General features: G+C 38.8%; 2 protein-coding genes across 2 annotated transcripts in view; one reads left to right on the top strand and one right to left on the bottom strand.

Annotated features, from left to right (window-relative positions):
• The first annotated feature begins 1374 nt into the window (after window positions 1-1374).
• On the top strand, window positions 1375-16642 carry mep1bb (meprin A subunit beta b). The gene is made up of 14 exons (XM_066681848.1): window positions 1375-1449; window positions 2036-2063; window positions 2574-2621; window positions 2726-2769; window positions 3515-3593; window positions 4279-4396; window positions 6407-6585; window positions 7987-8205; window positions 9186-9338; window positions 11268-11483; window positions 12842-13309; window positions 14225-14404; window positions 14849-14999; window positions 16228-16642. The coding sequence occupies exons 1-14, from the start codon at window positions 1375-1377 to the stop codon at window positions 16445-16447; spliced, it is 2178 nt and encodes a 725-aa protein (XP_066537945.1). The 3' UTR covers window positions 16448-16642.
• Window positions 16643-19724: 3082 nt separating this feature from the next.
• Window positions 19725-27558, bottom strand: part of phlpp1 (PH domain and leucine rich repeat protein phosphatase 1) — a 77786-nt gene continuing 69952 nt past the window's right edge. Inside the window, exons 12-17 of the mRNA XM_066681264.1 lie at window positions 27382-27544; window positions 26990-27120; window positions 26597-26713; window positions 26040-26234; window positions 25444-25672; window positions 19725-24621 (exon numbers count right to left, since the gene is read on the bottom strand). Of these exons, the coding sequence (XP_066537361.1) occupies window positions 23395-24621; window positions 25444-25672; window positions 26040-26234; window positions 26597-26713; window positions 26990-27120; window positions 27382-27544 (2062 nt within the window). The 3' untranslated portion in view covers window positions 19725-23394. The remainder of the gene's footprint in view (window positions 24622-25443; window positions 25673-26039; window positions 26235-26596; window positions 26714-26989; window positions 27121-27381; window positions 27545-27558) is intronic.

Consider the following 27558-nt stretch of genomic DNA (forward strand, 5'->3'; position numbering starts at 1 on the left):
TGTCTTGTTATTGAAAAACACCTTTGAATAAACCTTTACTTGAGCAAATCTTTGCCACAATACCCACACTTACTCCCTAGCTTCAAATGGTGGAACTTTGAAAAATGCACTGAAGTGGGAGGGTCATGACAAACACTGTATTTGAACTGTATTTGGAGGTGTATTACTTTCACTGCCATAGCAACAAGAAATGCCCAGAGAAAGTTAGAGCTTTTAAACTGACTCAAAACATACAGTACAATATAAAAATTTCAAAATGGTGGCCCACCTATTCCTGAAATATACTGTGGCAGCAGAGAAACGGGAGCTTCCAATGTGCTTGGCAGCAATTTTTATTTTTGTTTGGGATGTTTTGGGGGTTATATGAAGGGCTTTATTTGTGTATTTATAGTGTGTTCTGAAAGTGGAGGGATTTAGTTTACATGTTGTGTTGGCATTGGATCTAATATTTGGTTACCTGGGCCCACTCTGGCAGAATATTACAGGGCATGGGGTGAGGACTCTGCTTGTTCAGACACATATCAAGCTGAAATTGCTGCTCGTTCCCTTTTTTTCATTTTACTTGTGCCCTTTCACTTAAAACCCAGTGATAGGTAATTTCCATTGGCCCACATCCGATGACGTCATATTTTCAAATTTAAAGCAAGGTTCGTATATTTTAATACTCATAAGCACTTGCAGTTAATGAACAAAAAAGTGTAGTTACCCTTTTACATAGATATTTTGAGACATGTGAGATCAACCACCACTTCTTTTCTAACTGCCCCTAACTCACATTGTAATTAACAAACAATTTTTGTTTTATTAAGTACTTGTTACATCAGATGCCTAGGTTGACTGAGGGTGTGCATTTATTTTCAGTTAGAAAACCAACATTTAAATTGAGCTAAACCATTAATTATAATCAAATCGTACACTGAAATATTGCCAAAATAATGAATAACAATAATTTAATTACTATTTAATTTTTATGTAATTTAAAATTATTAAATAAAATTATTATTTAATTATTATGTAATTCTGTATATCTATACTCCTATAAGTATTATCAAAGTGATCTACAGTAATATTAGTATAATCATTAACTAAGTCTATCTGTGTAACACGAATGCAGATATGCTGAAATATCACTCTAGCTTATCTCCTGCCCTCAACTAGTGTGAATGTGTAAATCTTCATTATCTAACATCTTTTTATAGACAGGTCTGTCAATCACTGGTCTGCCATTACACACACACACACACACACACACACACATCAGCTCAATTATGTCAAGCAAGCAGCTTTTTATTTATTGCCCAGATTACGGTATGTTAAACTTTACACATCTGAGTTACTTTGAGCAGTTGTGCTGTTCTTAATCATACCTTCACTATGAAGTGTAAGGCTGCCGTAGGGATCTTTATTTTTTATTTTGCATGTCTCCTGAGCTGGGAAGTCAAATGCCTGGTAAGTTTTTTCCTCATGAGACAACAGTCACTCAAATCAAATCACTCCTATGTTAATATCTAAGCTAGATCTAGTGTTTTTGCCTCATGCTTTGTGCTATATTATTATATTTGGCAACTAATATTAATAATTTTGAAGTAAATTATTATATAAGTGCTAGTAATTAGTCTGTGACCGGTATGAGTTATTTAACTATTATTAATTACTCTGTATCTGCAATGAATTAGTTAGTAACTACCATGAACAATTCACTGACCACTGTCAATAATTCTTTAATCACTACAAATGACTTAGAAAACACTGTGAATCATTCAAAGACCACTATGAATTTTTTGTACTACAATTCTACAATATGTACTACAGTTCTTTTCAGTAGTGTTACAATTACATTAGCTTTATTGTTTAATTGATTGATTGTTTAAATTAAATTCATTGTACTCTAACTTAAAACGGATATAATAAGCACTAGCCAGTCAGATTCTTGGATGTTCTAGGGGCTAATGAAGTGGCCCAGAAGATATGCAGGAATGATGTTCTTAATGTGTTTTTATGTGTGAAATTTGATTTATTTTATTTTTCTTTTTAGCCAACATCCAAAGTGTCCAAAGTAAAGGGTAAGATGACGTTTTTTAATTACTACTTAATAACATACCATTCACATAATGTAAGTCACATTTGCAGTGTGGTGTTTTCCATAATATTATGTGATATAATTTATGAAGATTTACACATTTTTCAAGCATAGGATTACTAGGTAGCACGTTACAATAAATGTACATTAATTAAAGAAAACATTATTTTTAAGCACTAAGTAATATATGAAATAACCTTCACAAATTATAGTTGTGAGTATTGATGTGTATTAGAATTATAGCTTAATTTTTTTAACCCACCCTCAACTCCTCTACCCTGCGTCACATTCCTTAATAATTTAACTGTGTATAAGAACTTAAGTACTGTTAGTCATCACTAGTTAATAACTGAGACATTACTTAAATATGTTGAGTTACTCTATACTGCCTTAACTAACAACTGAATTCACTTACTCTTAAGTTATATATCTCAATCTACACCATCAATGACATGATTATTAATGACCTGTGTGTGCTTGTGTGATTGGACAGAGTTAGATGTAGATGGAGGAAAAGAGGATCTCTTTGATGTAAATGAAGGTAAGTGAGAAATTAAGTCTTCATACAGTGCTGTAGTGTCTATGAGTTTCTGTAATAAAAGAGTTTCTAGAAAATAATATAATGTGTGTGCTATGTGTAAACAGCGGCTGGTCTGAATCTGTTTGAGGGAGACATTGTGAATGAAGAGGTGAGTGTCCAGTTTCACATTAGAAATAATACACAGAGAGAGAGAGAGAGAGAGAGAGAGAGAGAGAGAGAGAGAGAAACAAGAAAGAAGGATGAAAGAAAAATGAAGCAACCAATAAAAGGAAAAAACAAACCAACCAACAAAAGTAAATTAAACAAACAAAAAATAAATAAATAAAGGAACACACAGAAACAATAAAACCTAAGACTTTCAAAACAACAATAAAACAAAGACTTAACAATAAAACAAAGACTATCAAAATGAAAAAGAAAACAATGGAACAACACATTAAAAAACTAATAAATATAAAAAGAGATAAAATAATGAAAGAAACAAAGTAACAAAGAATGAAAGGACCAATAGAAAGAAAAAACAAACAAGCCAACAAATGAAAATGAAGCAAACAAACAAAATAAGTAAAAAGGTAAAGAAACATACAGAAGCAATGAAACAAAATACAAAGCAAAGACCCAACCAAAATAAAACATATGCAAAGGAACAAATTAAATTAGGATCAAATAAAGAAAACCAAAAAACAGATAAAAGAACAAAAGAATGAAAAAAAACACCCAAACAAAAGCCTAAGCATTATCTGTTCAGATTCAACAGTAAATTCAGACCATGTGAAAGTCCCTCTCCAGAATCAGACAGCAGATCTGTCTGCACAGGTCAGACTACCGGTGTTTATGGGAGCCAGCAGGGATATGAGCTGATCACAACTTGTTTATGGTGTATTTACTGACAGAGACCAGGGAGGAACTCCATCATCGGGGATCAGTACTTATGGCCAAAGACGATTCCATACTACTTTGAGGATGATCTGGGTGAGTGGATCCAGTAGAGCTTTCACAGAACAGGCACACTCCCAGCCTTTAACACAAGCCTTTTTTTTTTCTTGGAAACAAATAGATAAAAATACATATTGTTTGTCCAGTGGCATCCAAACAAAAGCGATGGACTGAATGTGTTTGAATCATACATTACACTATAGGGTTCTAAGCTTGGTTTATTTTAAGATTATTTTCCAGTGATATTGTCTAACTACATTGAAACATTCTAGCAATGTCCATGTCTTTTTAATGACATGTCCATGTCTCTGTTTTCTTATATTAATGCTATAAAAGTAACATAACCAACCATTCAGTGGCTCACGAGTTGTCGGCCCTGTCATAGGGAGATCATCTCTTCTCACTAGCCAATGAGGGTGTCTGTTAGCGGGCATAAAATACACTGACAATTAGTGTCCTCCTTCAAGTATGTTGGACTGTTCTGTGGTCAGCTGGGGCATCACATATGTCATGAATGCTTGCACATGTACTTCTATGACATGGGGTGCACTAGCTAGCTGATCACTGGAACATGTAATGTAATGCTTGGAGGGGAAGGTAAATTGGCGCTTCACTTGTCCTGGAAGACTTTGCTAGCATCATATGTTTGAAAAATTAGATTTTTCACCTTCATCTAGCTTAGACCATCTGTACAGTAAGCATCTTTATGTATGCTCTACAGATATTAACGCCAAGGGGGTTATACTCAAGGCTTTTGAACAGTATCGCCTGAAGACATGCATAGACTACAAACCCTGGACTGGAGAAGAGAATTACATCTCTGTTTTCAAAGGCAACGGGTGAGTGAACATATGCCTTAAAACCTAAAAAACACTCAGTGAATATTTAAAGAGCCCTGTGCATTTCTCTCTTTAATGCTCCATGCATTGGTAATACATTCATGCGCCCAAAAGAGCAGTGCAATTACTCTAGTTTCCAGTGACAGTGGAGAAGCTTTTGTGTTGTCAAAGTTGCTTATCACACAGCTTCAGCTCACTTATTAAAGATATAAAAATATATGGCTCCCATAATAAAATAACATATCACAAATGGTCTGGGTCTGAATATGCATAAAAATTCTGTGCAAAATACAGGAGAAAAACATTTCTCCTCCAATTTTGAATATACAGAACATTAGAAAAATGTATGTGATATTAATTGTAATAGAAGTGTTAAGAGACTTTTACGTATACTGTGCAGTGTCAGCCTCAGGCTGCATCCCACATTTTTCCCTATGTTACTACACAAATCTTATATACTAATATACTGGCTCCTGCACCCAGACAATGTACTGTATGTGTTTAACAAAGAGACACTAAGAAATCAATCATGTTTACACAACCCCACACAGGACATATAGTGCTGTATGTGGGTAAATAAGCAAATAATTTTGATAACTCATAGAGGGCACGATGTGGGAAGCCAGAAGGGATTTGGGATGGAGTCTGAGAAACAGCAGATACATCAGATGCATGTGCAAAAAAAAAAAAAAAAAAAAAGAAAGAAAAGAAACACATTTCTCAAATAAACACTTAACAGAAGCAACGCTTCATTATAACTTATAATGTGATATACTCAAAAGGATCATCTGTGACCGGAGTTAGGAGTTTTTCCACTACAGAATATAAAAAACATGCACCCTAAAATATAGCTTAAAAATGTTATATCCTCTTACATTACTCAAAGTGAGTAATATATTCTAAATACTGAACACTGAAAGTGTGAATGCAGCATTAAAACCATGTTTAGCATATTAAAAAGAAGAGTCTCTTGAGTTCTACAGTAGTAACAGGGTGAATGTATTGAGAATGTATTAACTGTCTCTACACCACATTTGTTGTAAATGAGTAAAGACCATACGAGTATATAAACACAGAAAGCATTCAATTATTTGTGTGGTTAAAAAATCCACAGCTGTTAAAAGAGAAAAATATCAGAAATCCAAACATTTTGTTTTTGTATAGAACTTACTGTTAATATTACAATGTTAGAATTTATTTTATTATTTTATTTGCAAAATGAGCATTGCACTTTAGCATAATTATGAAGATAAACACATTCTTAATATAAAAGTTATATTATAATGAAAAAAGTAGCTTATTCTTTTCAAAGACTGTTTAAATTTTGTGTTGAAGCAGCTGTATTCTAGCTACTTTTTTAAGTAATACCCCTCCTTGAATATGCAACTTTCAAATGTTCAATATTCCACATTAATGGACTGTTTTTTTCAACATAGTTTTATTAGGCTGAACCCAGCTTCTTGTGTGCAATTTTATTCCATTTTTAAGTTCCATCTTAAATGCAGCAGCAAGTAACAACAAACTAATATAATTCATGTTTTTTGTTTCAGTATTCTGCCTTGATTTTAGTGTCGCTTCCATTCTTGTGGAGTAGACCTGCACTTAATCTTACAGAGAAATCTGCTGGGACATTTCCCCACACCTCCAAAGCTCAAGATTAGAACTTGGTTGCATTTGCATCTTCACACAAACCAAGGAATCCCAATCACACTGAGTGATGTTGAGGTCTGAACTCTGGGGTGTGTTCTGAGAGAATTAAATAAGACAAATTAAAAACCAATAATTTGTGATAATGGAAGTTTTGAATAGAGTATAAATACACAAAATAGTGGTCTCTGACTTTTGCACATCACTGTATATAAAAATAAATATGTAAATTTATGGTGTTGAGCAGATGCTCCTATATAGAATCTTACCCTAGTGTTCTTTGTTGCTTGAGAAGGGAACCAAACCCCAGTTGCCCACATGGAGAGCAACAGTATTAAGCAGTCCATTTCTCTGATTGGACAGATGCTTCTCGTCTGTGGGAAATCAACGAGTAGGAGCACAGAGGTTGTCTATTGGTGCAGGATGTGATCGTATCGCCACCATTGAGCACGAGTTCCTCCATGCTCTGGGCTTTTGGCATGAACAGTCTCGCTCAGACCGCGATGACTACGTCACCATCATGTGGGATCGTATTATAGAAGGTACTGCTCCCTACATACATCGAATTTACTGAATCCTCTGCTCTATTGCTGACACTAAATAACTGTTTGTTCTACAATTGCTTTGCACTGGTAGTTCATGAGTGGACAAAACAGAGCAGTGCTGCTGGAGTTTTTGAAACAATTGTGCCCAAACACCATCCACTCTGTTACACACACCTACCTTGTGAATCTACCTTGTAGATGTAAAGTCAGGAGCTCATCTGTTGCTTCACAGTTTGTGCTAGTCATTCTCTAGGCTTTTAAAAGTGAGTTGACTAGTTGGTGGGCTAGTCTCAGTCCAGTAATCACACTGATGTGTTTAAAAACTCCAGCAGCACTGCTGAGTCTGATCCACTTGTACCAGGACAACACACATTAACGCACCACCACCATGTCAGTGTCACTGGAGCACTTAGAATTATCCATTATTCAAATCTTACCTGGTCTGTGGTGGTCCTGTGGGGTTGAACAAATTATACAGAGCAACAGATGGACAACAGTCTTAAAGTTATGGAAATGGCATACAGTGTCATGATATATATTTTTGCCATATTTTGTAGCCCAGAGCATTGATCTTAGGGAAAACTGAAAATATTTAACTACTGTCGGAATACACAACACACTGTCAGTATCATTTATAGCCTAGGACTTCAAGGTTTCTGTTATCACCCGTTCATTATCTGATTGGCCCGTGTCCTTCCACACATCTAATTCACACAAGCCAGTTATAACTCAGCAGGGTACAGCTAATTACAAAATCAACACCTACCACTTTCTAGGCTGTAGTGTCAAAGCAGAATCCGTGTTCATTTAGATTCAGAGCTCACTTAAATTCAAATTTAAATTAAGTGAAATTGTAGCAGTATATATATATTCCAATACATATATAGAAATGGGGTGTGCAGTATATGGTTCTGACAAAACGTAGGAAAATTAGGAACAAAAAAAATTATAACATAATTAATAAACTAGTTAAGGTTTAACTGGTCTCTCAAAATTGCACAGTATCATTACCCATAATCCACAGTGTTGTTTGTTAAAAACCTGCATGAGGTAGTGTCTGAAATGGCTCCCTATTCACTGTTTTCCCAGTTTCACTATACAGTGCACTATTATAGGGAACTGAATTCAGGTCATTTCAGGAACAGGAATTCACCTCATGCAGGTTTTTAACAAACAACACTGTGGATTATGGGTAATCTGCTATCTGCTAGTGTACATGGGCTGTATACTACTTTTTGCAGTGCACTGTGGGATTGTTTGTGTGAACGGAAAATTATCCACCATGTTTCCAGACACTACTCCAGAATTTAATTAATGGCGTGTTTTTTTGTTTTTTTTTTTTGGGGGGGGGGGGTTGTTTGGCATTCTCTATTAACACATTCTGCTTTTATCCCTCAGACAAGCAATATAATTTCAACAAATACAATGACAGCAAATCCAGCAATCTGAATGTGCCCTATGACTATGGCTCCATGATGCATTACAGCAAGAACTCCTTCCGAAATGGAACAGAGCCCACCATAGTCACCAAGATTCCTGCCTTCATTGATGTGATTGGCCAGCGCATGGAGTTCAGCGACAGTGACCTGCTCAAGCTCAACAGGCTCTACAACTGCGGTAAGACTGTATTTAAAACTTCAGAAACAACACTCATTCAATCTGGGTTTAATTCCAGTAGTAGTCTACTAAAAAAGAATGAAAGGTCTTTAATTTAAATTTACATTCCAGGTGATTCAGAATATCCTGGACTCATATCATGCTTTTGATTAGTACTCATAGAAATGTCCTGTTTTCCAACATGAAATAAATATTAGTCGTGTGCTTGGGAAAGTTCCTGAGTGATGCATCCCTTTAAAATATATACCAGTGTTTACCCGGTATTGGTAAACATATCCGTACAATTTCCTTTCTATGTAAAGAACTTTGACAGTCATCAAAAATGTACTCATTAGGTACTAACATTTTAGCAAATAACATTTCTGATGTGTGTGAACAGGACCATGCCTGAAGCTCCTATTTTCTAGAAATTTCTCTATTTAGCTTTCATGGTTATGGCTTACCTTCTCGTCTTTATACTATATCTCTTATGTACTGACTCTTCTTAATGAGTAGGGTCAGGCTTTCTTGTTTAAACCAGAAGCTCCCAGAACTCTGTCCCAGAATCTCATATTTGTCTTCTTTTCTGAAGTCAAACAATGTTAATTCAATGTTAATTGAATACTCTTATGTACAACGGAATATCATGACCATTTTTCTCTGTAATGTAAGAAAGTAAAGACTTCTTGTTAGCCGCTCTATGGCCAAACAACTGGTATGAACTCTCTAAACCTAATAAAAATCAATATGTTTGATTTCATAGTGAATAATATTCAGTACCCATATACCTTTGTGGCAACCAAAAATTAAAGCATTTTCTGGTGTTGGTATTGTTAATGGACTTTGCTTCCCCCTTTAATCAGATGTTTTATTTGTTTCATCACTTTTGTGATGGTGTAAGGGGTAAGCTAAAGACACAACAGATATATGACTGTCCAAAGTGTATCATTTATGGCAGTCGCTTGGTTAAGGTTCATCTTTTTTTATTCCTCTGCCTCCAGCACGTGGCTCCACTTTTCTGGACACCTGTGACTTTGAGCTTGAGAATATTTGTGGGATGATCCAAAATCATGAAGACATGGCGGACTGGGAACGTGTCACCAAAGCGACTGGCGGACCTGATACTGATTATTCAAACATGGGAAAATGCACTGGTAAAAAAACAAAACTATTTATAACCATTATAAATTCCTCCATCTTAGATTTTAAATTGCACTCAATCCTAAAACTGCTAAAACTGTTTCCTGCCCCTTTTAAATGTAACAGCTGCACTTGAGTTAGCAGTTGCTGATGCTGATATCTGTCACTACTGTTACTAATAGTCTTAAGTTTGGTGTCCTTGGGAAACACAAATCTGCTACTGTTATTTTAGGTGTACCTCAAGTATTAGTCCTTGGCTCCCTTCTCTTCATTATCCATTTGATTAATAAAAACTGTCGTTGTGGTGGTACCCTCAATGGTACATAGTCTGTACCTTTATATAAGGAACATATTTGTACCTTATTTTGTTATAACTGTAGATTTTAAAGTGTTGATTTCATATGCAGCATTTCATCTCAAGGACTAATATTATATTCTTTATTTTACACAGTTCTATAATGAAAACATACAAATATTCACCTCTTCTTATGGAGAGGAGAATATAATGTACTTTTAGGGAACAAAACTGGACTGTAACATCACTGCTGTACCTTTATAGATATAGTTACCGTATTTGTACCGTTAGGGACAATAATCTACCTCTAACCCTAGCCTTTTTTCTGAGAGTGTAAGTCCATGGTAGCTCTGAAGGAAATTGCTATTATTCAAACAGTGAGCAATTGGTCTCACCTGTGGCTGCATGATGCCCAACTTGCTCAAGCCTCTACAGTGGCCGTGTACTGAGTTGGAATGCTCCCCTCAGAATGTATTTTTTTCCTGAAAAAAAAATTATCAGTCTGCTACCCTATACCGCAAATCTGGTATAACACACTGTTGGCAATTTTATTTCTAAATAATGGCTAATTAGGAATCAGAGTTTGGGGATCACTGGGGCTGAGTTGGCTGAGGTAGTAGGAAAACTCCTTGGTGGTAGGGCCCCAGGGGTGGATGAGGTTCTCGCCGGGTTCCTCAAGGCTCTGGATGTTGTGGGGCTGTCCTTGCTGACACGTCTTTGCAACATCGCATGGACATCAGGGGCAGTGCCTCTGGACTGGCAGACTGGGGTGGTGGTTTCCCTTTTTAAGAAGGGGGATCGGAGGCTGTGTTCCAACTATAGGGGGATCACACTCCTCAGCCTCCCCGGTAAGGTTTATGTGGGGGTACTGGAGAAGAGAGTCCTGATACTTGAACCTCAGATTCAGGAGGAACAATGCGGATTCCGCCCTGGTCGTGGAAAACAGGACCAGCTCTTTACCCTCGCTAGGGTCTTGGAGGGTGCATGGGAGTTTGCTACATGTGTCTACATGTGTGCTCTGGGAGTATTGGGTAACCCTAACCCTGGACTCTTTACTACGAGCTATCCAGTCCCTGTATAAACAGAGCAGGAGTCTGGTTTGTATGGCTGGCAGTAAGTCCGACTGGTTTATAGTCAGAGTTGGACTCAGAGCTGAAATTCATTCTTACTCTGAACAAACATTGCTCATGTCACTGTTGTTCTATCCACGTTTAAACATAGTACTTTTCAACACAATATCTCCTAAAAATGCTCTTCACTTTCTCTCCTTCAAATTTCCTCCTTTCTTTCATAAATGTAACCTATCTTTTTACCCTCCTTTAGCCACCACCTCTCAACTGGGGCTGTAATGTAATTCTGATGTTGCAACTATTATTATCATTACATACATAAAGTTATTGCACACTTTGGCAGTGATCCTCTAAGTAGAGATGCATATTGTGTAGCTGTTTTTCTGGAAAAAAAAAAGAATAAGTTAGTCATTGCTTGGTGTATTTTTTTTTTAGAATCACTGATTATTTTACAAGATGCAAATGATTACTTCACTAAACCTAAACTAAGATTTAAATGTGGTGCATTAATGTTTTAATGGCTTTGGTAAATTTTCTAGCAGGTTCTGTTTGAAACCCTGTGGCTCATTTGTGTTTAGGCAGAGGTTACTTCATGCATTTCAGCACAATCAGTGGCATAGCAGGGGACACTGCTATGCTGGAAAGCCGGTTGCTTTATCCTAAACGAGGCTACCAATGCCTCCAGTTCTTCCATTACCACAGTGGACACCTGAATGACCAGCTGGCCATCTGGGTTCGAGAGTATGATGAGGCCAACCCTAACGGCACTCTACGATTAATCCAGCAAATCAATGGTGAGGCTAAATAAACAAAGACCAAGTATTACTTCCTACAGGTCTCAATCAATTCTAACATACAATTCTTCAGTGCTGTAGTGGCACACAATCCAGAGCAACACCAATCTCAGAGTTTGTGTCTGAGAACACAATTAATTAAATTAAAGAGTCAATAAGTCGTGTTTAGTGCTAACAAGTAGAAAGCATTATTTACGAAAGTGATTTTTTGCTATTGTTGTTTATATTATTATTATTTTTTTTTGTAATTTGCAACTCACATGAAATGAAAAATCTAATTGTTTTGTGATCCCTAAATGAACCAGGTTAGGTTCCATAAAATGAATCCCCCATATATGGTGGCCATGTTTAAAAATAGATTTAGTTCAGATTCATCCAGACCAATAGGTGTCAGAATAAAAGTTTTTGCCATTTCCCTGTTATCTTCTTATGATGCATCTCTTTATTTTGAACCACTTTTAATTGACTGTCAACCTAGAGGAAGCATTAAAATTTGTAGACATCTGTCCTAGTGAGATAATTCTACTACATTAAAGGGACGCTAAGTAGTGTGTATACCTTAAAATAACTTTTCAACTCCGTGTCCGCGTGGGTTTCCTCCGGGTGCTCCGGTTTCCTCCCACAGTCCAAAAACACACGTTGGTAGGTGGATTGGCGACTCAAAAGTGTCCGTAGGTATGAGTGTGTGAATGTGTGTGTGTGTCTGTGTTGCCCTGTGAAGGACTGGCGCCCCCTCCAGGGTGTATTCCCGCCTTGCGCCCAATGATTCCAGGTAGGCTCTGGACCCACCGTGACCCTGAATTGGACTTTTCAAAATCATTGTGATACTTCACTGAGCTGTAATAGGGAGAAGAGAGCCTCTGTCAATGCCTCTCTGGGCTCAGCATTGCAGAAACAGCACTATGTAACTTTGGAGGAGAGTAAGAAACCACTCCCTCCTTCCCCCAATCCCCCTTGATTTACTATGCAGCAGTAGGGGAGCTCAGAAGAAAAAATAACAAATTGTACCTAGTATTCTTTTAAGTTGCAAGGAATACATTTGTATATTCACCACAGGAGCAGCTGCAAATGAGCCCAAATGCTATATACTGGGATCGAAAAAACAAACAAACATTGGTTAGAGCAGTTAATCTGCATTTAAAATGTAAAATCAACCTATACCCTTGGGATTAGATGTGGTCATGTTTGTAGTCTTGCAGAACTCATTATCCAATATACTAACTCCACTAATGTGAATTGAATGTAATGTTCCTACCACTGACTGTCATCAAATTTCACAGAAATGTTCCAATATCTAAAAGCCATGCTGGAACAAATATCAAATTATTATTTACCTAAACTTTTTTATATCTTTGAAGGGCCTCCTGAGAAGCTGTGGCAGCTCCACCACGTTAGCCTGGATGTTTCCAAAAAGTTCCGTGTTGTGTTTGTGGGCACCAAAGGCTCTGGAAATTCCATGGGTGGACTTTCCTTGGATGACATCAATTTGTCTGAGACCACCTGCCCAGACTTCATATGGCGGATCAAAAACTTCAAGAGTGTGATGGAAAACACACCAGTGGGCACCGCCATATACAGTCCACGTTTTCGTTCCAAGTATAACTACACCTTCCAGATGGGGCTGTATCCCAATGGCTCTGAGGGGCCACCCGGGGAGCTGGCAGCCTACGCCCACATTACATCCGGAGAGGATGCAGTTGATTCTGGCCTCGTCTGGCCCTGTCCATGGAAGCAGATGACCATGATGCTGATGGACCAGAACCCAGACATAAGAAGACGCATGTCCAACCAGAGAAGTGTCACCACAGAGCCCAGTTTAAAAGAAGGTAGGATAGGAGAGGGCTCTCATAAAGATGAGAGTAAAGCTGTGGAACAAACCAGAGAGGACTGATTACTGATTCAGAAGTGAGACAGAAAACAGACAACATATCCCCAAAAAGCTGTCCTTACTCACCAACTTCTTTTCAAATTCCACCTAAAATGGTGCACAAAATACAAGAATGTAACGGCTGCAAAATGTAAGTTGGAGTGGAAAAGACAAACATGCTTTAAAAGCAAGGAAACCATTTTGTCTGGAAGCTAAAATATGCTTTCTAGGCATGCTAACACCAGAATTAACTTTTAATAGGCATCATATTTATTATAACTAATGTTTCTGTAAATAGTGTCTATGCCGTCCAATCTGCTTTTGAACACCAACACTTACATTCAGACATTAGAAGCTAATTGCTGCACCATTTAAGGTGGAATGAAAGTTTGAATAAGAAGCTGGCGAATGGGAAGCCATTATTTCTGCATTTTTTTTATTTATTGTTGGATTTTGGGGTTATGTATAGAAGCTAAACGCTTGCTAAATCTAAGTCTCACTAAAGCTAAGTCTTTTGCAGTTTGACATGAAGGCCTTGAAATCTTGCAAATAATCAATGATTTGAATAAATCTGTTGTTTCTTTTTTTTTTTTTAATGACATAAACCTGCCACACTGCAGTGCTGTGCTTATAGTTACATTTGAGCTAAAACAGTGCTAATGAAATACTGAACATATAGAAATCAAGATTTTTAGGTTCTGGAAGAAAACTCTAAAATTCCATGATTTGCACTTTGTATGTTTATTTAGAATGAAGGAATACAAATAAAGAGAGTGTGACTGGTCTCCTTTAAACATTAGCGGTCTAATCACACTGATTTAAATCTGATGTACTTCAGATGTACCAAATGTCCTATTTGTTCTTATTTTTACAGAGTCTGGGTTGTTTTTCTGGGACGACCCTCGTAAAGTGGGGAAAGAAGTGACGGAGGAGAATGGCACAAAATATTTCCGGGGCCCTGGAGCAGGGACGTCCGTTTACCTGACTCAGGCCAGGGCACTCAGTAGAGACTTCATCAAGGGTGGAGATGCCATCTTTCTTCTCAGTATGGAAGGTGAGGAAAAATAGGTCGCACCCAAAATCACCCATGTCAGAATTCATTGAGAAGTTCTGACTTTGCTCCCTTTCTGTCGCCAAGAATGGAGACTTTTTAAAGCTTCTAACCCTGACTACATCCAATAATAGCACTGGACCCATGTTTAGTGAGAGCACAGAGACAAGGGTAATCAGAGGAAAGCAAATACAATGTGTGTGAATAATTTTAAGTACTGAGCAAAATTGTACCAGACCAAAGATACTGTTCTGTACATTTATTACCAAACATAATCACATCTGGATTTGACTTTGTAGTTCTCAATGACCCAAATCTTGAGCTGTTAACTCATTTATTTGGGTTTGTTGTACAATATAGAAAGATTGCATTTACAACAAAAATGGCATCATGAATTTATTAACTGAGCATTTCTCTCTCTTTTTTTTAATTTGTTTTTGCTTATAGATATATCCCACCTGGTGCCTTCACAGCCCCACCCCTCAACACCAGCGCCCCCAACCGAAGAAACTACCACTGTAACAGACCCATGTACCACAGTGACCTGTGAGAATGATGGCGTGTGTGTGAAAGACAGTTCAGGACAAGCAGTGTGCAGGTATGTATAATTGAACATAAATATGACAACTTATCTGAGTAAATGAAAGAATAATGTTGGTATTTTAAAAAGTGTTTGTTTATCAACAAACAAATTATACGAGTAAATTGTTTTGTGTAACATGCACATGAGAAGAGTCAGATTGTTTTGCAGTCCTCGAATGAACAAGTTTATGCTTCATAGAAAGGGTCCCACTCCTGAGGCCATGTTTAAAACAGGTTAATGTTTTAAACATGGCCTAATGTTATTTTTTTTTACACTTAAGGTAAATATATGTATATATATATGTATATATGTATATATATATATATATATATATATATATATATATATATATATAAGAAATTACTATTTGTTGCTTTAAAGAATTAATGTTGGTGTGGAAGAGGTAGATGCTTTTTACAACTGTTTTGTACACATGGATGAAGTCTGGTAGCATTGTTGTGTGCTCGTTAAAGCCTGGGTGCAATATAAACTGGGTAGAACATGACAGCCTCTAACTAAGAGTATTAGTATGGAATTTTGCTATGTACCATTTACCTCATAAGTCGGATGTTGAAGCTGGGAATGACATCTCACCAGAGCTGATTGCGTTCAAGTTAAACATTAAGAAAGTAGTATGCTGTAGGTTTTCATTGTTAGCTTGTCCCCGGTTAGCATTCTTAGCAATACCAGTTGATATCAGCACATTGTACGACGTTTTACGCATCAAAAACACCATGCAAACATGTCCACATCCAGCAGCTGGACAGTATTGTGTGTACGATTGGTTTAATGAGATACAAATACATTAGATAAAAGTGCTAACAAACTGCATGGTACTACTGCTTTTACACAATTTTGATGTGTGGGCAGCCATCTTGAATTCTGAATTTGGGGCTTTCCCGATTTTATGAGTGGGAAATCGGACATTGTGGTGGCGGCCCTCTTGAAAATGATCAGTCCTCAATCATAAACACCACTCTTCATCCTGAAGAACACAGTTTCTCTGCTCTACAGCCCAGTGCAAGGCTCTGTGTATCCTTTTTTTGCTGAAATTTGACTTTGAATATGGTGACCATAGGTTCAGATTTGCATCTTATCAAATAAGAGTAAGAGTAATGGGGTTTGCCTAAAGACAGACTTAACAGTGATAATATCCTTGCAAGCTTGTGGTTTATTGTTATAATTATATGAATTATTATTCACTTATTTTGTGATGTTGTCAACATTGTTTATCTCTCTGTAGATGTGCGGTTGGAGAAGACTGGTGGTACTACGGGGACAAGTGTCAGTTTAAAAGCTACAGTCAGGACAACGTGATCCCAGCAGTCGTGTCCTCGGTTACAGTCTTTGTAGCCATGCTGGTGGTGACGGTGGTGTGTGTTTTGTGTCTGAAGAAGAAGTACAAGAGACAGATGAATGAATTGTCCAGTGGCGTCATCATGAAAAACATGTCTGTGAAATAATCCCACCTTGAAGCTTTTTTCTACACATTTCCATTAATAAAGTGTCAGGGCCCACGCAAAGGAACTCATAATTAATACACGCTTCAGGAAGCCTCAGGGCTCTTGCTGTAATTGGATCTCAGGTGAATGACCTCAGAGCTGAAACCAGAGCAGCGTGTATTTTAAGGATTTTCTTTTTTCTTTATATACACTGTAATCCCATATATTTCCCCCTGTGATTTAATTATATATGACTTATTAAATAACTTGTTTGTATTCTCTAGCATTCTTTTCTATTCTCTTCAAACATGCTCACGTTTGTCCAAGGAAGCTGTACTAGTATCAGCATTTAAACTGATATTAAAACTAATGTAGTTAGTATTTTGATCTTAAATTTACAGCTTTTAGCTGCAACTTTTGGAGGAGTGTAGGAAACCAACCCTCCCTTTCGATGTGAAGACAGTGCTGTAAAAGTTAATTACACTCTGCAACTGTAGGGAGAGCCCAGGGGCAAAACTACCAAATCTTACCTAGTGTTCTTATAAAACTGTTAATAGCGATTTTAATTTTAAACTTGAATGTGAGGGTTTGATTAAACACTGGAACAAGAGCATAGTGAGGTCAGATTATTGATGTTGTGTTTAGATTGGATCATAATCTCTACTAAAACGTAAGCCCCATTTATTTATTTATTTATCACTTCTGCGTCAAACCTACGCCATAGGCAATGTGTCGACATGAACCCTACTATGGAACATCCTTGGTGCCTTTAGGCCTGCAATGACATTCGTTTTAACACGTAACTTTTGTACGTCTTAACGTGTTTGAGCATCTTAAGATGCCCTGTTAACACGTCAATTTTGTACACTGCTGATAGCTCCTATTTTTTACTAATTTCTTCTTCAAGTATAACTGTAAAAAGACACAACCTCTTTTGGTTTGAACGTCATGTGTGTCCCACATTGTTATTCGTTAGGTTTTGTTTAAACAGGCTACCTCAACTCATCATTTGTGAATAAACACACTTTGCTAATGCTCCAGCTGTTTAAAACTGTGAAGGACAGTGAGGAAAGGCTAACACCTGTTTATGTGTGTTTAAAATGACTAACTCTTCAATATAAAGCTTCTATTTGCTTTGGAAAACCGTCTCTTTGCTGCTATAATGTGTGAAGGTCTGTACATGCACTGTCTAAATCGGGCAGGTAGCAACAGGCTGTTTCTGGGGCTATGTATCCACCATGTGTCTTATACACAGCTGTGAAGTTGTGTTTGGAATAGTCAATGCATGCAGGGTTTATAACAATACGCTTCAGTTAAAAGAGGTTTGGAACCCTACATTCATCTAATCAATAGCACCATATTATAAATGCTCAAAAGTGATGTGTTAACAGGGCACAGGAAAAATATTCCATGTTGTAATAATGAATTCTAATTTCATTCAATATTTTCATAATGAATTCTATTACATAGCCTCAGCCAGGAAACTGGGGTTGTATGTTCAAGTCCTGCTCTGGGTGACTGACTGTGAAGAGTTTGTTGCATTCACTGTGTCCTTGTGGGTTTCCTCCGGGTATCCCAGTTTCCTCCCGTGTTCCAGAAACACATGTTGGACTGGCTACTCGAAAGTGTCCATAAGTGTGAGTGTGTCTTGACCTATGATGAACCGGCGCCTCCTCCAGGGTGTGTTCTCACCTTCTGCCCAGCGGTCCTGGGTAGGCTCCGGACCTATCACAACCCTGAATTTGACAAGCAGTTACAGACAAATTCATTTTAAACTAGATTAAAAACACAGTTGACATATAATATGCCCAAAATACTCAATAGTACCTATACCATGTATGAACGTTACATGAAAAAACATTTTAAATCACTCATGTTTTAACACATTTTATATATATATCTCATATCATATAGATCAATTTAGATATAATCTTATTAATCAGGGGAACTCAAATAGCTCAGCTTACCTCCACATATCTGAAGGTCCCGAGAGGTCACATTAGCCACAGTACACTTATTAGGTGTTAAATATTGACTTACGTTTTCTACTGTGCAACTCTGAAGAGGCCAATTTAGTTTATGGATGTTGTGTTAGCATATCTTTCTCATTTTACTAAGCAGCATTTGACAAACACAAGTCACAAACAAACTGGCTGCTGAGTGCTGCCATATTTTCAAGGAAATATGTGGGCCGTGAGATTGCGCAATAATTAGAGTGATTCTTAGAGAAGTTGCTTCCCTTTTAAAATTAGTTGATATTTATATTGAAACCAGACCAATGAAAATTTCTTTTTATGGACAAAATTAATTGCACCAGGCTGGCTCAATAAGGATAACCTTTGGACATATTGGGTTGGTCCCTTCTCACTGAGAATCATCAAAAAAATGTATTATTATTATTACTACAGTGCCTTTCTACACACTCAAGAATGCTTTATAATCAACACTGAACAGAACACCATTCAGCTCTCAATGAACACACACACACACACTGGTGAGAAGAGGTACAACTCACTCTCAACCAATATTGACAGGGGTTTCCCCAAGGATAGTTCGCCAATCCACATACGGGCATACACGCATACTAGGACAGCTTTTTAAAGTAGTTAATTCACCTCCATGTTTTAGGCTGTGGGATGAAGGGTGAGACCCCCGAAGTAACCCACACAGACACAGGGAGAATATGGAAACTCCACCCAGATGGGACTTAAACCCAAAATCCTAGCACTGCGAGGCAAATGCGCTAACCACCAAGCCACTGTGGCAGCCACCAATGCACATAGGTGCTTCTACCCAGGAACTTAATAAAAAGGAAGAAAAGTTCATTTTGATAATTGACTAGTGGTTCCAACCCTATATAAGTGAGCCCCCGTCACACTTCCTCATTCCCAATGCTGCCATCTTGAAGGGAATTACAGTTCCCTAAAGGAACCGGGGCAGTGGCTAGGGGCAAACCCTCAACGCTTTGATTTGGCTCCAGGGAAAAACAACACTGAATACTACAGTCAGATAATGTATTATATCTGGGATATATATACATATCCCAAAATGTATTTTGACATTTCATCCTGGCCACAAGCAAAGAACAATGTCTGCCTGTGGTCAAGGGTGTGTTCTATATTTTAAAGAATATAACACAGGCCCCATGTTCCCATCAAGATTCCACAGCGGGTGGGAGGTGACCAGGAAAACAGGACTGATGTCAAGGTCTGTTCTGAAAATCATCAAAATGAATACAATTAGACACTATTAACCTTAGTGCCTAAAAATGATGACATAACAGAGTTAGAATGTCAAATTTAAGATTTATTATAACAAAAACAGGAACTTTCTGTGTGGTTTGCTTACAATTTCTAATAGATAAATTGTGTTTGCATTTCTGAACTTGACTGTCATGCTGGTGACAAAGGGAGAATGAGGTGTTTGTGTGTGTCTGTTGTTTGTGTGTGTGTGTGTGTGTATGTTGGTTAACCAGACAGTGACAACAAGACAGCAAAAATGTGCAGTTCATTTTGATGTCCTGCATTTTCTGTGTTTGACTCTGAATACATATTTGTACTTGTATGTATGAAGGAATACGCTTTTCATAGACACACAGTTCCTTTAAAAAGCATCTGTATACAATATTTCTTATTTACAATCATTGGAAAAAAAAAATCACCATTTCTCGCAGAGAAGATTAGTAAAAAAGTGACTAGGTCACCATAAAAAGAGTAAGCAACTCCTAGGAGTTAGTCTTTTCAAATTACTACTAAATTTTACTAGTCTTTTTTTACAGGCCTGAAGAAGCCTTGATTTAGTGAAGAAATACAGTCTTACATAAGTGCTCTATCTACAACAGATAAGCGTGGGATTACTGGTGTGTACTACACATCATCCATTTCAAACAAAACAAATTTTTTTCGTTTCTTAAATCATCTGTTTTAAAAGTCTCTTGCAGCATTTCCTCACTTAAAAAGAAAAGATATGGTAAGTGAAAAATAAAATTAACAACAAAAAAAATAATAATAATAAAAAATAAAAAAGGAAATCATAACGATCCATAATTTCATTGTGTGGTAATGCGTTAACATTGCAAGACTAGTGTTTACTTCTATAGATACTGTTTCTTTTATGTAAATAAATGCTAAAAAAAAAATCAGTTAATCAGTAGTGAACTGCTTCAGCTCTTAAAGGGGAGTGGCACAGATTAGCGTGCCGGGCAGGGCTGGAGTCTCTTAAAGGGATTGGCTGATGTAAGTTCCTCTTAATCAGCTGCAGGAACTGGCATCACTGCTGCAGTTGTGCAGGTGCAGCAGGCTGACGATGTCTTTCAAACAGGAGTGGAGACGCTGGGCACTCCTGCTTGTACTGCTGTTTATGAGGCATGTTCTCACGATTCTTATGTGAATTATGTTGTGTTATGTGCACTTGGTTTGACTCCATAAAGAGCTGCCACACTTAAAGATATCAATCCATACTCCGTGATGAGATCTCCTCTCTGTTCAAATAATCATTGGAGGACAAATCCAATTTACACAACTTTCCATTTACAAACACTACAAATCACTTGTCTCCTAAATCTTTTCAAAAATGCATCCCAAACCGTTCCTTAACGTGATCAAACCACACTCAGATGTTCATTAATGTGGCCAACAGTTTGACTAATGGGATCTGTAAAACTGAACAAAACTGCAGTGTAGCTGAATGCAGCGGTCAGCCATTTTACAGCCGTCAAACTAAGACTCCCTGTCGAACTTATCTCAACTATTCTAACTAAAATGTATGTGAAAAGGTAGATTAAAGAAATTGTGAACACATCAGCTGTTTTCTGACTGCGGCATTCAGCAAAACCATTTTGTTCATTTTAATAGTTCACAATAAACCACACTGACGTGTCTATTAGCACTTTCCCATTGCATGGTACCTACTCTACTCTGCCCTATTTATTTTTTTTTGGGTCCCTGGAATCTGGTTGCTTTCCAGATGTTATCACAACTCCCCCTTGAAATGTAGCTGGTGATGTGGCAAAACACCATCTTTAACAGGAACAACAGGCTGTGGAATCCACAATAACAGCACAGGTAATGTTAAGCGTTGTTTACTCATGGTGTATTCATGCACTGTTGTTGAACATGTATCTGTTCAAATAGATCAGTATAGTTTTTAGCTCCTTTTTGCAAGTCTGGCTCTTGCTGGAGTCTTTTGTCTGCCACCAACCTCTTCAAAAGACCACAGTGCAATTGGACAAGCTGCTGTTGTGAGTCAAAACCAATGTGATCACTGCTGTTGCTTGAAAATTTTACAAACGGGTAGTTTGTGCTGGACCTGCATTTCATCATGATTGACAGGTATGTCTGGTCAATCAGCTCTCTGCAAAGTTTACACGTCACGGTTTAGTCCCTGTTCGCTTGGAACAACGAGTGAACAGGGACTAGATAAGTACCTTGTTTCAAGTACCAGGGACCAACAGAAAAACAAATAATTCAGAGTAGAGCCGACTCTGTAGAGTAGAGTAGGTACCACGCAGTGGGAGCGTGCCATATATGACCCTCAAACACCTGGCTATCATTTAGTCACGTTAATGGGGATGTGGTGTGGTATACAAAACAAAACATGGACACCAAAGATGTCTTGACCGATCAACTACATCTGGGGTAAATGGAAAACCGAGTAGATGTGATTTTACTTCCAAACCATATCTTTAAGAGAAGAGCACATTAGTGGATTAAGGTGTTGTTGTTCCAGTCTTGAAACAAATTCTTCTATATAAAAGACCCTAATTCAAGTGTAAAGAAGAGGAAAATGATGTTAGAATGTTAAAACCTCAAACATGGGCCTGAACAACAATACAAACCCCAGCCACCTGGGATGCTGCTCCACTACTTTGCACCTGAATATGATTTCTTGATAATTATTTTATGTTTCATGCACTCAGGTTGGTCACAACAGAGAAAAATACAGATGTGCTCCAGGAATAGCACTGACTAACTCCATCCTAAGTCTGGGTTCTGTCGCTCAGCTCTGGAGATTCACTGTTCTGCACAGTTTCCTGTATATACTGATGTATTTAACAAGCAGGATCTACTGGGGCACACACAATTTGAAACCGTACCAGGCATTGGATCTTCAGAACTGGATTTCAGACCCAATGCTCTATGGTTCCAGTCCATTCCTTTGGGCACTTCAAGACAGTCCACAGGTTCTGTTCTGTCGCTGCTCCACACTTGGAGCAAGAAATCCAGAACTGAACAGCTGGACAAGGTGCGAAGGAGCATGACCCTGGAACATCTGAGGAATCCTGCGGTTAAGTGTGCGAACAATTGCTGTATGGCAGGGGTCATCAATTCCATCAGTTTAACTCTCTTAAAAAATAAAGGATTCAAAATGGTTCTTGTCTTGATAATGCAGCTCTAGGAAAATACTTTAACTGGTATAAAACCTTTACACAATAATGGAGATTCTTTAAACTTCACAAAAGTTCTTGAGACATATATATTTCTAGCAAAAAATAATAGCCCTCCATCCATTACAAGGTTCTTCAAGAAGCCTAAATGGTTCTTCTATGGCATCACTACCAAGAACCCTTTATGGAACTTTATTTTCAAGAGTGTTGACTGTTGGAATACAGCACAGTCTAATGATCTCCCTGCTCTGACAATAAACTCCTTTTAATCAACTGATGAGTTAAATTATTTGTTGGATCACTAACAAGTACTTTGCTGTAAACCAGGACTGCTTATAAATAGTTGAGTAAAAATCTATTTTCAATCAGCTTTCTTGTTTTTTGGGTAATCTGGTAGCCGTGTGGATCCACAGCCATCTTGTTTCCATCAGCGCAGCCTGAAAATTGAACTCTAATAAAGCCCTTAGCTACAATTCGACAAAATTAAGGACAGCTGATGAGAAAGAAGTTTCATTCAACTATTAGGACACAGCCCTAGATCAGAACAGATGACCCCTGCTCTAGAGCGAGTGCATGTGTTTAACTAAAGTGGTGTGTCGTAATAGTCAGTAGGTTGGTCACTCTTGGTTGGCCTTTGCTGCTCCTGCTGATGCTGCTTCATGATCTCCTTCACCTCCTCCTCCAGCTCGGGAGGGATGATGAACTGGTCGTCCGGATCAGGCTGTGCCGGCGCTGTGAAGTATCCTCCAGGCTTTTTTGAGGGTGCGTCAGCTGCCACTTCGATAAGGTTGTGACTCCTTTCCTGGGGCGCCACCGAGCCATTCCCTCTCCTTTTGTTCCCCAGGGTTTTGCTTGAGACTTCTGTAATCGTTGCAGGGTTGCCTCCTTTCTCCACTTTGGGGTTTGCCGCCTCAAGGGATGGTGCTGGTGCTGGCTCTAGTCCTGGTTCATCAAGACCAGCCTCTTCAGGAGCTTCAGGTGTGCAAGGTGGAGGAGGGGGTGGAGGAGGAGGTTGCAGGAGGTGCAGGCAATGGATATCAGCTTCTACTTCCACCCGGCTGCCGTTGCTAAAGACCCCAGCAATGGGTTCCTCATCTTCACTGTCTAGGCCGTTGTCAGAGAGCGCGCTGGAGAAGGTGGCGCTGGACAGCTGCCGCTGAAAGGAGCTTGCCGCCGCCATGATGGAGGTCACAACTGTGGAGGTGGAAGTTGTCGTGGTGGAGGATGCCAGGTGGAGCGAGCAACAAGGGAGGAGACGGGTGTTCGGGTTGGGCTGCAGAGGCTGGTGGGCCTGTTGGTGTAGATGCAGATGGGTTTCCTGGAGCAGTATCTGGGGTTCGTCTGAAGAAGCAGTAGAACCCACTTCAGAGCTCATCTCCGAGGCACTGACCTCTGAGCTGATCTCGCTGCAGGAAGACGGCGGCACACCAGCCGAAGAGGAAGGAGGGTAGAGGCCTGGTCCAGGGCTTGGTGGAGGCTGGGGAGCTGCAGACGAGCAGCAACAGCAGCAGCAATCCTCGGCTACACTCAGCTGTACCACCACTGCGCTCAAGCTGTCCGTGCAGCCATATGCCTGTGCAAGAGTGCACAACTTCTTGGCGGCTGCCAGAGCATCTGGAACTTTTCGTACCGCCTCCACTGCTTCATCTGGGTCCAGTGCCTCAAAAAGGCCTCGGCTGCCCAGGATGAAAAACTCATCGCGGGGCGTGAGAGTTAACGTGTGGACATATGGCCGAGGAAGCACCGCAGGGTAGAGGAAAGAGTAGCCCATGATGCGAGTAGAGTCTGTAACACCGTTTACTTTGTTGTCCTGTTGAGAAAGACACATGGAATTACGTCCTTCAAAAGTCCAATACTATTAATACAAATAAATGGCTTTAATTTAATTTTTTAAATAGGTTTTAATTTAATTTACACTTATTTCTTTAAGGCAGACATTACAATTACTCTTGGGTATTTAATATTTTTTGTTTAGGTTACATTGGGTAGTGTACCTGTTGGTGAGAAATCAGTTACTGATAGACTGCTTTGGCAACCTAAGAGTGTGTGGGATCTATAGGCCCAGCTGCAACATCTGTAGGCAAATACTGCAGGATGCTTTACAGAACCTTTATGCCTCCATGACCAAGTGTGTCTCATCATGTGTTATTCAGGCTAGAGGTGAACTAGAGCCTCTATTCAGTTGTACAGTTTTCCCCAATAAACTTATTCTATGCCTCTAACATTGTAATAATTCACATATTAGATTATCTATTACATCAATTACCCTTGCCCTAAGGACTCATTTCTTAAACCATATTCCTATGTATATCTATTTGTCTATACAGGACATAAACTAATGTCTGTTTTTAGCCTGTTGTACATTCACCATGTTTAGACTAGATATATACATTTTATTTTAAGTACTTTTTTATTTTATTTTTTTCTTATGCTCTTAAATTTAATCTGTTTACCATGTCCTGTAAATGATAACACTGTTTTTATTGTGAAGTCTATTATGTTGTGTTTGTTGCTACTGGCTGCTATATTTCCTTTAACATTTCTCATTAAATTCACACACAAAGTTTCATTCAATTCCAACAACTCTTTCTTGGTGCCTTATTTTTTTGGTTTGTCAATGAGTATAGTTTACCTCAGTGATGATGGCCTTGTGCTGCCGGACGCGGTTGTACTCTTCCTCCAGGCCAATATTGTGTAGTAAGGACAGGGGCAGAGCCTTGCCATCGCGGCACAGTACTGCCTGGCATTTTCCCACATTGGCAGCAGTCAATGTGAAACAGCCGGTCGGATCTGTGGGGTCGTGCCGGATGTGACACAGCACTGCTGAGCCACCCAGCTTCTGCCCAGCTGTGCCCAACTTCCTGTGGGGAGAAAAAGTGGGCAGGAGTGGTTTGGGCAGGAATGGTCACTGTGATATTAGCAAAGATGACACTTAAGACTAGGCACATACAAACACACAGTCGATTATCTGCATTTTATGTTGATTCTCTACAGTTTATGGCTGTTGTGTGTTGCAATCAATATTTTATTGAAGCATATACAGGTTATTCTGAGGAATAACAGCTAAAACCACCCAAACTGAGTACTGTGCGGGTGTGAAAATGCACCGGTGCATTGTGACACATGACTTTGAAGGAGAAAACTGAACTGCTTTATTGGAAATGATGTCATTATACTGGACTGCCCCCTAGTGTCTGAAAGAGGCCATGTAGCCGGTGTCTGGTTTACCTCTGCATGACAAGGAAGGTGTTGGTCATATAATCTTCCTCACTCTTGGTCCTGTGGAGTTCTTCAGCCAGGATGTCATTCATAGTGCACTGCAGCAGGTAAGGCACCTCCACATTCCTGTCTCCATCAAACACTCCATACAAAGCTTCCCGACTCCCACAGAAACTACTCACCGAAAGAGCCGCCACACACAGCCTAAAGCCCACACACACACACACACAAACAAATAAATAAATAAATGATTTATCCACACTCAAGAGTCTGAGAATGACAGTGGAATTATGGACACTGTAATAAATGTATGAAGGGAGCTATGAAAGGAAATTATTGATAATGAAAATTGAAAGTTTCAAGGATAAATGGTCATTATTGCCAGTAAAATTCACTTTATTGAAGCTGAAATGTAGAAAAAGGCAGCAGCAACCACTGCATGTTAAAAAACCATGTTGAGGATCTGATGAAATTGTGCTTTTGTATAATTTTCACAAATAAATCAACTGTTTTATATGAATATTGAGCTTTGTGTATTCAAAAGGCTGTGTTTTTATGTCACCCACTTGTTCTTCACGCCTGATGCCTCAGTGTATCCATGGCTCCACACCACCGGGCCCCCAGCTGCCTCACTGGCCGAGAAAGAAGTCGGCGGCGGATCAATCCGGAAACAGCGAATGTTACTGCAGGAAAATAAATGTTACCATCAAACATAAATACTCTGCATGGAACAAATGTAAATAGGGCATGTTTCTGCACTCTATAATGTGAAAAAAACCCTCAAATGCAATAATTTATTTGCTGAGCAATGGTGAAACATTCTTGGTTTACTTTCCCCAATAATTACATTTAACAAATGAACAACTGTGGTGCATTAAAATGTGCAGATGTGGGTTTTAAGTAGATCGTTCTAAAAATATCAACAAAATAGGTCATTTGACCAGGACGCAGTGACTAACTTGAGCTGCTCGAGGGTTTTGTGGTCCAGGTTCAGTCGGGGGTTTCCTGTAAGATCGAGCTCTTGCAGCTTTGGGGGTAGATTCTCAGGAAGTGTGATCTCCATCAGTTCATTACAGCTCAGATCCACACACTACAGAGAGGACCAGAGAGCACTGAAGCTTATACAGCATGTCAAGATTGTGTTTTTACTATTTTCACTTGCAATACTGAACTATCAACTGCTTTTTCATTCACAAAACACCATGAAATTAATGATGTAATCAGCTCATATGAACTGCACACCAAGAGGAAAATAATATCAGTCAATAATTAGCAGCATACAATGTTCATGCTGTAAATAAAAGCCCCTGCTGATGTTGGTTTGTGTCTGTGTGTGTGTTCGTGCGCTGACCTTCATGTCCATGAGCTGCATGACTTCAGGGAACACTTCTATGGCGTTGGAGTGGGCAATGAGCGTGTGCATGCGTCTGCAGTTCAGGATGGTGGTGGGCACTGCTTTCAGCCGGTTCCCACTCAGGTCCACTTCCTCCAGCTCCTCCAGCTTTGCCATTTTACTGCAGCACAACAG

The sequence above is a fragment of the Hoplias malabaricus genome, chromosome 9 (assembly GCF_029633855.1).
Source record: "Hoplias malabaricus isolate fHopMal1 chromosome 9, fHopMal1.hap1, whole genome shotgun sequence".
Taxonomy (NCBI): Eukaryota; Metazoa; Chordata; class Actinopteri; order Characiformes; family Erythrinidae; genus Hoplias; species Hoplias malabaricus.